Raw genomic sequence first — 12,382 nt, forward strand, 5'->3', positions numbered from 1 at the left:
TCATATTGTATTTGTTTTGTGTGAAATCAAGTGAGAACATGCTCTTACGCATTTCATCAAGCACCTCTTGTGCATAAGAAGGAAAAGCAAAGCAACATACACCTCTTATGCTTACAAGTGAAAAAATTTAAGTGTGACTCACAGGTTTGGACAGGATAAGGGTATATATGGAGAAGTACCTTTAGGCACCAACCGGGACTGAAGGGGCTCGGGGCTTGCCGCCCCGCGCCGCCGCGCTACAACCTCTTTAGTCTCAGTTGGTACCCCAAACCAGGACTAAAGATTTCAAATGAACCAGATTAGAAGACTGGCCGTGACCCATGCGCGTAAAACCAAGACTAATAATACCATTAGTCCCGGTTTGCATTGCGGTCAGAACTAAAACTCCCAGGGCTTTCATTGTCCCATTTGCCAGAAGGTAAGCATAAGGCAAATAAGGTCCAAGGAAATGCATTACTAGACGATCATCAATTACAGCATCATTTGAGGTACAAGTACGACGGGATGCAAGGGACGTCTTAGAAAGCCACGGTCAAGGCCGACGGATCAGATTCTCCTGGAAGAAGAGACTGAATCGGTACGTGTATCGTAGAGTATATAGTATATACCAGTTTGGATCAGATTCGCTTGGTGTCGCTTGAACAGCGCCACGAAAGCAATCTGCCTCCCGTCACGAACAAGATCATGCATAGCGGCATGCGGTCAGGGATCCTCAGCAGGGACAAACGAGAGCAGGGTGGACTGCAAGGAACGTGTGTCTTCTTGTACTGAATTTTAATGGTGAATTATCTTAAGGGCTCTCGTTATTTTCACTTGAAGCTACACTACTGCCAGTCACCACAAGCTATAGAAAAATGTCGGAATTGTACAGACTCCAGTTCATCCTCCTTTCCAAAAAGAAAGGACGAGACTCCAATACCCAACATAGGATGATGACTTTTTAAAACTTAAAACCTTAGTCCTGCTTTAAATTAATAAAGCGCCAACACATACATAGTCAAGGTACATCAGGAGCAACCGCTCACACACAGCGAGTCCAACACATCGAGCAACCGCTCAGCTACCACCACGAAACGCAGGTCCACAGGTCCCCAGACCCAAACCGAGCTAACACATAAAAGTTCAGCAGCAAATAACATATAGGTTCATCCCTACAGCTCAAGATACATGGCGAAGTCAGGGCACCGTCGACGCCGCAAGCTCCGCATGAAGATGCCGAAGTGTGTCCATCGCCGCGTCCACGAGTCCTCTATCCTTCCACTTCACCAGCATCCTCCATTGCTGCATGTATATGATCATTTTAAACAAGGTGTTAGCCGGTTTGCCAATAAGAACACCTTCCATAGTAAGCTTATTACGAATATTCCATAACGTCCAAGCTAACGCCGCGAAGGAGAACCAAACTACTCTCCTATAAGCCCCAGTTAGCCCATGCGAGATAGCGAGGAAATCACCTGCCCCAGCAGGGTTCCAAGAGCAATGCAAGAGCTCCCTAACCCCCGCCCACATAAAGCGAGCCAAGGAGCATTGGAAGAAAATATGGTCGCAATCCTCAGGCTCGCCACATAAGGAGCAAAGCCCATTTGATGGCCCTCTCCGTTTGACCACTTGCATTGAGCACGGAAGTTTTTCCCAAAGGAGTTGACACAGGAACACCCTTATCCTAGGTGACACCCTTGTCCGCCAAACCGAAGTGTGTCCATCGCCGCGTCCACGAGCCAAGGATGATGACTTCAACATCTGTATATATTACTTTCTTTTCTACCCACCAGCCGATGGTGCTCGTGGCACAAGCCGCCACCAGCGTAGATATCGATGCCCACACGACGTGAAGCGAGTAGCAACACATAACTTCTAGAACGGAGAATAAAATGGGTACGTTTTTTCAAAAAGAGGACAACGCCGGACTAAATTCTGTGCATACTAGTGTGGGTTCTTTATTTAAGGATTTGCTAATTAGCTATCAAAAATTATCTCAACATATCATACATGCGCAACACACTATAACATGAGAACCTACAAAACTTAATGCAAAAAATATATCAAATATACCCTGCACTAAAAAGACAGAATGGTTAACTTGTAAATTGAATAAAAGCTACTATTTCACCTTTATGTACTACGTGGTATATTTGATCTTATTTCCATGACTTTATTTTACGTGCTTATAATATGAGGCACATCTAGAATTTTAAGATTTCATAGAGATGTGTACTAGGGTAAACCCTAAACTCAATAACCCATCCTTGCATGTATATTTCCTTTTCCCTAAACGAATTTTCATTTCTTATTTCAACTTTCATGCATGAGATAAAATTATCAACAAATAAAAAACTATGATAATGTATGAGTTTACTCATGAGGCAAAGAGACCTATAGATATTACTGTCACCTGTATCCTCCTCTGTATAACTGTAACAGATTATACATGATATTTTCACATACAAAATTTGGCAAGATATACGAAATTGCAGTTTACAAAATTTGATGCTCCCGCCCAAAAATGCTCGAAAAAGGAGGCCAATAATCGTACCACTATGGAAGGATTCTTTCTTGAGTATAAATTGAATAACTAGTTGTTCCTAACTAGTTTAATGTTGCTGCAACCTAAGTATAACTGGCAAACTTATTTGCAATGAGTGGCCGGACATCTTTCGCGACAGAAAGGGTTTCCAAGAAGGGGATCAGCTCAAGCAAGGAAGTGTCGTAAGGGTCACTTGACCAAGTATTTATGGGTATCCCATTATTCACCTGTAGCCGGAAAACCTGCAACACATGTAAAAAACAGCATTCAGTCATGGACTGGTCATGGAAATTTCTCAAACTCGCAAGTCAAAAGTTTCCACGTATGTCTAACACTACAGTACGTCCTAGTAATTTATATGACCTCTGGAATTAAGTAGCAGAGTAACATACCTCCGGGGTATTGTCAATTATTGCAACCTTCATGAGATTAGCTTCAATAATGGTCAGATCCTTGAGATACTTACCACCTAGGGAGAGACATGAATCCCGGTAATAGCGTCGCGAGATCAATCTCCCTGGATCCAGTATATCAAGCAACTGGTCTGCATAAGAGCTTATGCTAGCTGTGAAGACAACAATATCAAACATCTCAGCCACCTTCTTCAGGAAGGCGTCCACATATGGCCTCTTCTTCACGTACACAGTGCTCTCTTCCGTTCCACGTAACAAAATAAACGAAAAGTCCGCGCCTTCATCTCTCATTGATGAGTGGATCAGGGTTCCTGGGCAAACAGAAAATGAGCATGTCATCAATCTCAAGTGCAAGGAAAGAAAACCATAGGAGGAAAAAAATCTGTAGCAACTTACCATCGATATCAAGTACAAGAGTGATATTCTTTTTAGGTGGTAGTATTGGTACGTCAGTTAACTGAGGCAAATGGCCACTTAAGTGCTGATCATGCAAATGAGATAACCGGTAGTTATAAAAGCACATGTTTGCAGTTTCACCATCAAAGCCAATACTGGGTCTTGCATTTTTCCGAATGAATGGGAATACTCCATATTTCCTGGTCAAGGTTGTCAAGTCATCCATAGCATAATTATTATTTAGTACTCCATCTGAAGTACCAAGCATATAAAGAGGAGAACCCCCAATGGGAAAACTGTTCAACGGCTCATGATTCCGACTCGAGTCTTGAATGTTTTCATAACTGCTGATGATAGTAGGATGCGGTGCTGCAGAAATTCCATTTCTATCTGCAAAATAAGGAAGCCCCAACAACAATGATAAGTTTATAAATATATATAAGAATATCAGAATTATGTGTTGCTTAACTGGTTATGCAAGTCCTTTCAACAATGTTAGATATATTTCTGTAGACAGATCTAACAAATGAAACAGCAAGCATGTCACAGCTAGGGTTAAACGGTTATATGACCAATAGAATTCTTTATCAAAAAAAATATGACCAAACTAATTGGCCATGTCTAACTTTCTAACAAATAGTAAAGAAGACGCCCCATAGACATCTCCCCCTAACGAGGCTGAGGAAGGCAGAGCAATGTGTGAGAACCAAATCCAAGCTCATCAAATTCACAGTTAAGATATTAATATATTGATATATACAGAAAATTGAGTTTTTTTTTGAGGAATGCCCCCAAATTTTGCACATATAAGAAACTCCCCATGGATGAAGAAAACATCATTTTTAAAATTGTGAATACCACGATTAATTTAGGTACATTTATTATTGCAAAATGGTAACAAATAAACCAAAAGGATCACTGCCATGATGAAGTTTGCGAGATTTCTTCCGAGATTTATATTCATGATCACTTTATCGAAAAAATTCGACCACCAAGCAGATACAAAAATAAAGAATAATACTGATTGATGCAGGAAGTGTTAGCTCATCACTTCTTACCTTCATTGATATAATCTGCTACATTAAACTCAGCATGATCCTGGAAATATGTTGAGGAAATTGTCGTTTCAGTTATTAAATTCTGTAAATGTATGTCTCAAAGTTAGCATAGGAGCTCCTCCAACATACAAATAATACAAGAATAAAATAATACAGATTGATGGTGCCATAAGACAATAACTTCAGAAGGCAATGTAACGGATATAACATGTGTATAGTTGGTGTCAGCCTAAGCCCTTGTGGAAAGGGTTGAGTCCCCATGCCACAGCGCGCTGGCCTCTTCAAATGCTCTGTAAGCAACGGAATGAGTGCACGTTCAAACACGCCAGACTCAGTTCTCCTTCTTTGCTGGCCAAGTAAAGGATGGAGGATTTGGGCATATGCTGGCGCTCATGGGCTTAGGGTGATCATGCCAGGTCTGGGATGTCCATTAGTTCATGTTTTGGTTTTCCTTTTGTTCTGGATATGTTCTATGCTTTGCCTCCCTTGAGGCTTGTACTTCAACTATTTCTACCTTTCCAATAAAGTGAAATGGAAGGTTTTGTGTCTTCTCAAACAAATTGTGGCAGGACAAAGGAGTTTTGCTAAACTAACATTGTTTTAGTTCTAATTATTGACCAAGGAGAATCTTTGCAAGCACACTTTTTATCAAGAAGTTTTTATAGCTCCAGTTACACAGGGCACAATTATGATGCCCATGCGATACAATATTTGGGGAAAAACATAGAAACACGGTTTTGAAAATTGCTAACGACTACTAAATGCCAAAACACAATTTGTACTGAATAACTATCTTGAAATATGTAGTAATGGTCATGCGCAAAAAAGGTGTATGATTATTCTTTTTATCCCATGCGAATAGGCATGCTAGTCTATATACTTGAAATGCCGTGATAATGAATCACACAAAATTCGACGACTGAAATGCTTGTGAAACATTAATCAAGTACACCATATATCTACCAAGCAATAAATTACAATATTGCAAGCATTTAGTGCATGTAGATTCTTTTTTCTTGAGTGCGTGCGCGCGAAAACCTGTGAAGTTTTGTATTAGAAGAAGAGCTCTAATATGGTGAAGATGTTACAAGGGTAAACCTAGAAATTAAAAGAATCAAAACCTGACAGTGACCAAAAGCCTAAAAACTAGGAAACAAAAGGGAGAAGGCTAAAACTCTACAACTACCTACGTAATAGCACATGGAATTTCTTGTTTCATGCTAAGTCTATCCACCTCTATGGAGAAGATGATTTTCTGTGATCAAAAGATCGAGCTTCATATTCCATGCTAAGTCCTCCTATGTGAAAATCATATAGTTTTATAGAGAAACCAAAATTAAAAAGTTTATGACCCAGAACTCATACAACTAAACCCAAGGAAGTTTTCATTTAAAACCGATGTTTTCTTGATTAATGAGGGATCACAACATGAGAATGGATGGTAAAAAAATAGATAAAATATCAATAGCCAAAATAAACGGGTTCTGTTGAAGAAACTTCACAATTATTCTGGCACACCATACAACAAGCCCCTTTGCAATTACACATCTTTCAGTGGAAATTTTACAACCAAGATCGTGAATTAAATACATGAACTTGATCAGTAGACATTCCAAGAAATGCAACTAATCGTTAGAATATTCAAGACTGTAAATTGTGAGAGAGTAAAATATATATTATAAGAATAGTAGATTTATCAGTACCAAAAACACACGTATTAGTGTTGTATATAGTAATACCTTGACCAAAGCCCAAGATTCTTCATCTCCTAAATCTTCATATACCATCTCAGTATCCTCACAAGCTATCTGAGCCGTCATGGACGTTGCTGATATTTTTTGAAGGAACAACAAATTAAACTTACACTAGGGGCAGTGTAATTTGTACAATAAAAAGTAATCACATGAATTAACTAGTCAATTCACGTGAAGATCAGCAAATTGCCATCCATAATTCTTAGGAAAACTGTTTGCGAAGTCACTCACCAGTATGAGGATCAGCATTGACTTGAGATCGCGGCAACTCGCGTACTGGTGAGTTCAACTGATGTGCCATTGAGTTACCTCCATTGGAGTACTCACCGAGCTCCCTCCGAACTGCATCGTCACTGAAATTGCTCGTCATTCTCTATGCTGGCACACTGGGGTGAGGTGTACGGTATGTCCTAGTAATCTCTAAGCAACGACTGCTGCATGAGTTTGACAAAGGACACACTTCCACCCAAGCTAAGGTCCACTGAAGTACATCTGCAGTAATATCTGGGAACAAATTAAACAAAAACAAATCAGTACATGATATGATGTTAAAGCATTTAAAGGACGCATGAAATATTTGCCATGCCTAATATTAACTTGCAGTGCATTACTAATTCAGTTAAACACACATTTCATGTAATACTATCTTTCCTTCAAATAAATTGCAATATTAATTTGGCGTGGCGAATAGAAGGCCAAACCCAGGCACAGGCTGATCTGCTACCGTAAAACAGACTACTTATTATTACTATTTTGACTAGATCGGTAAGTATAAGAGGGACTGAAAATCAACGATTTTTCAATCCAAGATGCCCCTGAAGAGTGATGTGCGGCCTAAACAGTCCTTCTCTTACAGTGTTACTACTTACTAGTTACTACACAGATTCTGATACTACGTGCAGTATATATTCCAGTAAACAGCAAGAGGCAGGAACCGCTACTGTAAGTATATATATGACTAACCGATATATACTATAGAGAAGCAGTAGGATTCAGAAGTGAAACCCATGAGATAAGCGTCTACCGAAAATCCCCATGCATGCTACACGCGGCGGAAGAAAAATTAATCCCCAAAATCAGTCCAGATCGAAAACCGTACGGAATTTCTTCGCTCGCGTTTCAAAAATGGTTTGCCGCGTTCTTCGATCGCGATTAGACGGGAGCGCGCGTTCATTCAACTTGCCCCCAAATTCAAACGCCACTAGAACAGCCGACGCGAACCCTCCCAAAGAATGATAGATCAAGCAACTCCAACCCCTACAGAACCTTCGAAATGAAGCAACGCCGGACGACTTGGGAGTACGCGCGCGGCCCCAGGTTTGAATCTAAAAACCCATGGTGATACTTGAAGAAGAGGGGTAGTAGAACTCAGAACTGAAACCCATCAGATTTCATTCGAAAATCGGACGCACGCGTTGTCCTGATCGAGTTAATTATTTCTCGCGCAGAAGGAACACGCCCAAAGAAAGAAAGAAAAACGAAACGAAGGAAACCCCCCGTTCATTCAAACTCAACTCCCCCCCAAAAACGAGCACGAGCCCAAAGTAGACGCGCGCGACTGGAAAACCTCGGTACAGAGAAGAAGAAGATGATCAGAACAAGCACCGCCGGAGTTGGGATCGACGAGACCCAATCTAAAACCCAGGCAAAACCCAGCGTGATCTCGCGCGCGCGCAAGACGATGAAGCAGCGCCGGAGTTGGGAGGGCGCGCAGGATCGAGGACTACACGGAGCAATGGATCGGAGCTTTGTTCCTTACCAGAGAGAGAGAGAGAGCTGGGTAGAGAGAAGGGCGAAAATTGGCTCGTGTCTCCACGACGATGGGAGGGGAGGGAGGAGAGGAGAGAGGGGTCGACTGGTGTATGAGCGGAGACAGGCACCAGAGACGAGGGAGACACTCGGCTTGTGGGTAATATCATCGTTTCCTAAAACGGGACCGAATCCGTCGACGACGACTCTGACATGTGGGCCGCGTTGTTCGGCATGTCTTAATGGCCCCACCGGTCACGGTAATTAACAGTAGACGTCTCTGTTCGTGAAGGCCAATGTAATGGCCACCGCGCAGTCTTCACTGGCAGGCGGGACCCGCAAATACGCGAGGTGTTTACATACACCGCCCGCCATCCAGCCTATACGTACAGCGCATTAACTCTGATCGTTATCTGCTCGAATATTTACCTGTTTCCAGTTTGTCGCGCGCCTGTAAATACCAATGAATGACTACCATTATGGAGTATATCATTTCTTCAATTGATCGAACCGCGGTAAAATCGAGCGCCGCGTATACACTTCGATTTCGTGTCTGGACGCCATCCACCGGAAATCGGACGGCCTCGCGCGCGCAAATTAACTTGCTAGTCTGAGGTTTGACGTATAACACGATCGTGCAAATTATGCCCATGCCTTCGCCGAATCAACATTGATCTGTTCGAAATTCGGTTTGTACTGTTTTCTTTGGCGGCCGGGTACATATACCCCGCATGTCGCCAGCTTTTGCATGATTTTGGCCCTTTTCAGCCATCCTTGTGTGAACCGTATTCGTTTTCATCTGAATAAATGCAGTACAGCTGTCGTTTCCCCGGAAATGGCAACTTAGCAAACCATATTGGTGCCACCAAATTATATATCAACGTGAAGAATTGTTAAAAGAATGAAGCTGATTAATTCTTTGGAACAGCTAAGATCTGCCACCGCAAAGGTTATTGTGCTGCATTTATACGCTGCCAAATTGTCATGGGGGTGTATGCTTGAAGCCATCTTTCGCTTCATGTGGGATTTTTTTTTTCTCAAAAAAAGTCTAGAGGGAGACCCAGATACTCCCTCTGTCCACAAAAGGGTGGCTTATCTTTTATCAAGATATGCATGTATTTTTAACAATCAATACCATATTTGAGTACATGGTAGAGATTTACACGCTGTATGCAGCTATTATAAAATAATAAAGTCTAGAACGAACCAATAAATCTTTGAGTACCAACACCAATATGCCACGAAAAAATAAGCAAACAACCGTATCGACGTCGTTGGAGAGAGGCTAGAGTACGAATCACCGTTTTCGAGGACATAGCAGCCAGGACTAATTTGGCGAGAACAATCCTCCTCACGAAAACCATGAGAAAAAAAATCTGAAATTGATCTATCAAAGTAAGATCCGAAGGTCCATACCTAGAGAATTATAATCTTTCAACACCATCATCGATATTGAGAAGGGGATCTCATCGCTGAGTGAAAGGCAGAAGATCACTTATTGTGGACAACGTCGTGTCCACTGAGACGGATGCCAAAAACAAGACGACAACTAAAACACTGGCACAATCTAAAACTGTGATTTTATTTAAAACTCCATGCATAGATCGGGTTCTCCACCCCTCCCAATGATGGCGAGACCGGCCGAAGGAGGGGGAACCAATCTATTATGAGGCGGAGATGGAGGCGACGGCTGTGTTTCTAAGGATGCGGAGCTAGGTTTCCACGACGGGAGACGTATAACATGGCGTCGTTATAAACATAAAGGCCTAGGGTATGAAATTCTGGAAAGAGACTAGCTCAACTTAAATGAGATATGATAGCTTCTTTATGGTCTAACATCTTTGCCAATGCATTATCATCATTTTGTTCCGGATTGTGGTTTATAAATAGCTTTGGCACAAACGACAAAACGGTCTCTTCATCACATAAATGGTTGTGAGTTTACGTTTCATCATCTTTGACAAAATCAAGTCCACTACGTAGACACTCATAACACGCTCTGCTATAATTTTTGAGGATAATCCCAATTTTAGTTTAATAGTACATTCCAATAAAGAAAGACCATACAAACCGTCACCGCTGGGTCCTCCTCCCTAGCGCCCGAGCGCCACCTATGCTTTGTAGCACTGAAGCTATTTTAAGAAGCCTGGATTGGCCGCCATCCATTTATGGCTTTGTTCGAGTAGGCTTCGCGTGAGTTGGTTTTGTGTGCGCTTCCATCATTGTCCATGTTGCTTCGTAGTCTGTTTGTTAGAGCGCATTATATAAATCGGTAGGAGTTGATGCCTCGTACTTTGACTCCTTGACAAGAATTTTTCATTTCCAACCATCTGGATAGTCCCTGGATTACTTATCCTTTTGCTGCTTGCACCACTGCAGGTCAACGTCCGTGTGTGGCCTCTTGTAGGTTCCATAAATTTTTACGGTGAAGGCGTTCTACGTGTCAAGCCAGTTGTGGGTGGATTTCTCTAGCTAGCAAGTCTTGAAGCCATTTTCGGACAGGCCCTATGAGGTACAGCGGGAGGTACATGACTGCCCAGTTCAGCTTCCTCCGGCAAAGTCGATATGGTTGATGAAATCATGCATCCAGGTAAAGGGGCTATCGATTTTGTTATATTGCTTGAGGCTTCCGAGTAACTTTAGACCCTTGGGTACTTTCTTGGCGCGGATGAGTGGGCCAAAACAGGTTGGGCCAACGTAGAACGGCTGGTGAGCAACCATAACTGTGTCGATGTGGTGGCGGGTGTCGTACGGTTCATCTCCGCCAAGTCGCAGTGGTGGAGGGGGGCTATGATGGGATCGATGAGATCTAGGCAGACCATGGCCTCCACATTCTCCTTTGTTAGATGATACGTCCCAAACGTATCTATAATTTCTTATGTTCCATGCTACTTTTATGATGATACTCACATGTTTTATACACATTATATGTCATTATTATGCATTTTCCGGTACTAACCTATTGACGAGATGCCGAAGAGCCGCTTGTCTGTTTTCTGCTGTTTTTGGTTTCAGAAATCCTAGTAAGGAAATATTCTCGGAATTGGACGAAATCAACGCCCAGGGGCCTATTTTTCCACGAAGCTTCCAGAAGACCGAGGGAGAGACGAAGTGGGGCCACGAGGTGGCCAGACACTAGGGCGGCGCGGCCTAGGCCTTGGCCGCGCCGGCCTGTTGTGTGGGGCCCTCGTGTGGCCCCCTGACCTGCCCTTCCGCCTACATATAGTCTTCGTCGCGAAACCCCCAGTATCGAGAGCCACGATACGGAAAACCTTCCAGAGACGCCGCCGCCGCCAATCCCATCTCGGGGGATTCAGGAGATCGCCTCCGGCACCCTGCCGGAGAGGGGAATCATCTCCCGGAGGTCTCTTCATCGCCATGATCACCTCCGGATCGATGTGTGAGTAGTCCACCCCTGGACTATGGGTCCATAGCAGTAGCTAGATGGTTGTCTTCTCCTCATTGTGCTATCATGTTAGATCTTGTGAGCTGCCTATCATGATCAAGATCATCTATTTGTAATCCTACATGTTGTGTTTGTTGGGATCCGATGAATATTGAATACTATGTCAAGTTGATTATCAATCTATCATATATGTTATTTATGTTCTTGCATGCTCTCCGTTGCTAGTAGAGGCTCTGGCCAAGTTGATACTTGTGACTCCAAGAGGGAGTATTTATGCTCGATAGTGGGTTCATTCCTCCATTAAATCTGGGACAGTGACAGAAAGTTCCAAGGTTGTGGATGTGCTGTTGCTACTAGGGATAAAACATCGATGCTTTGTCTAAAGATATTTGTGTTGATTACATTACGCACCATACTTAATGCAATTGTCTGTTGTTTACAACTTAATACTAGAGGGGGTTCGGATGATAACCTGAAGGTGGACTTTTTAGGCATAGATGCATGTCTGGATAGCGGTCTATGTACTTTGTCGTAATATCCCGATTAAATCTCATAGTACTCATCATGATATATGTATGTGCATTGTTATGCCTTCTTTATTTGTCAATTGCCCAACTGTAATTTGTTCACCCAACATCTGCTATCTTATGGGAGAGACACCACTAGTGATCTGTGGACCCCGGTCCTATTCTTTACATCTGAAATACAAACTGCTGCAAGTGTTCTTTACTGTTCTTCGCAAACAATCATCATCTTCCACACTATACGTTTAATCCTTTGTTTACATCAAGCCGGTGAGATTGACAACCTCGCTGTTACGTTGGGGCAAAGTTCTGTGATTGTGTTGTGCAGGTTCCACGTTGGCGCCGGAATCCCTGGTGTTGCGCCGCACTACACTCCTCCGCCATCAACCTTCAACGTGCTTCTTGGCTCCTCCTGGTTCGATAAACCTTGATTTCTTTCTGAGGGAAAACTTGCTATTGTGTGCATCACACCTTCCTCTTGGGGTTCCCAACGGACGTGTCAACTACACGCATCATTAGACTGTAGTGATGGCGGCCCAGGCGGAGGTGGGTGATTCT

The 12,382-nt window shown here is 42.7% G+C and overlaps 1 protein-coding gene across 1 annotated transcript; it reads right to left on the reverse strand.

The window, feature by feature from the left end:
• Window positions 1–2,607: 2,607 nt before the first annotated feature.
• Window positions 2,608–6,515, reverse strand: LOC124648302 (CTD small phosphatase-like protein 2). Its single transcript, XM_047188089.1, has 5 exons — window positions 6,377–6,515; window positions 6,131–6,219; window positions 3,334–3,418; window positions 2,917–3,248; window positions 2,608–2,766 (listed from the first exon to the last, which is right to left on the reverse strand). Exons 1-5 carry the CDS (start codon window positions 6,513–6,515, stop codon window positions 2,608–2,610), a joined length of 804 nt encoding a protein of 267 aa, XP_047044045.1.
• Between the last annotated feature and the right edge of the window lie 5,867 nt (window positions 6,516–12,382).

Source organism: Lolium rigidum, chromosome 4 (genome assembly GCF_022539505.1).
Source record: "Lolium rigidum isolate FL_2022 chromosome 4, APGP_CSIRO_Lrig_0.1, whole genome shotgun sequence".
In the NCBI taxonomy this organism is placed as follows: Eukaryota; Viridiplantae; Streptophyta; class Magnoliopsida; order Poales; family Poaceae; genus Lolium; species Lolium rigidum.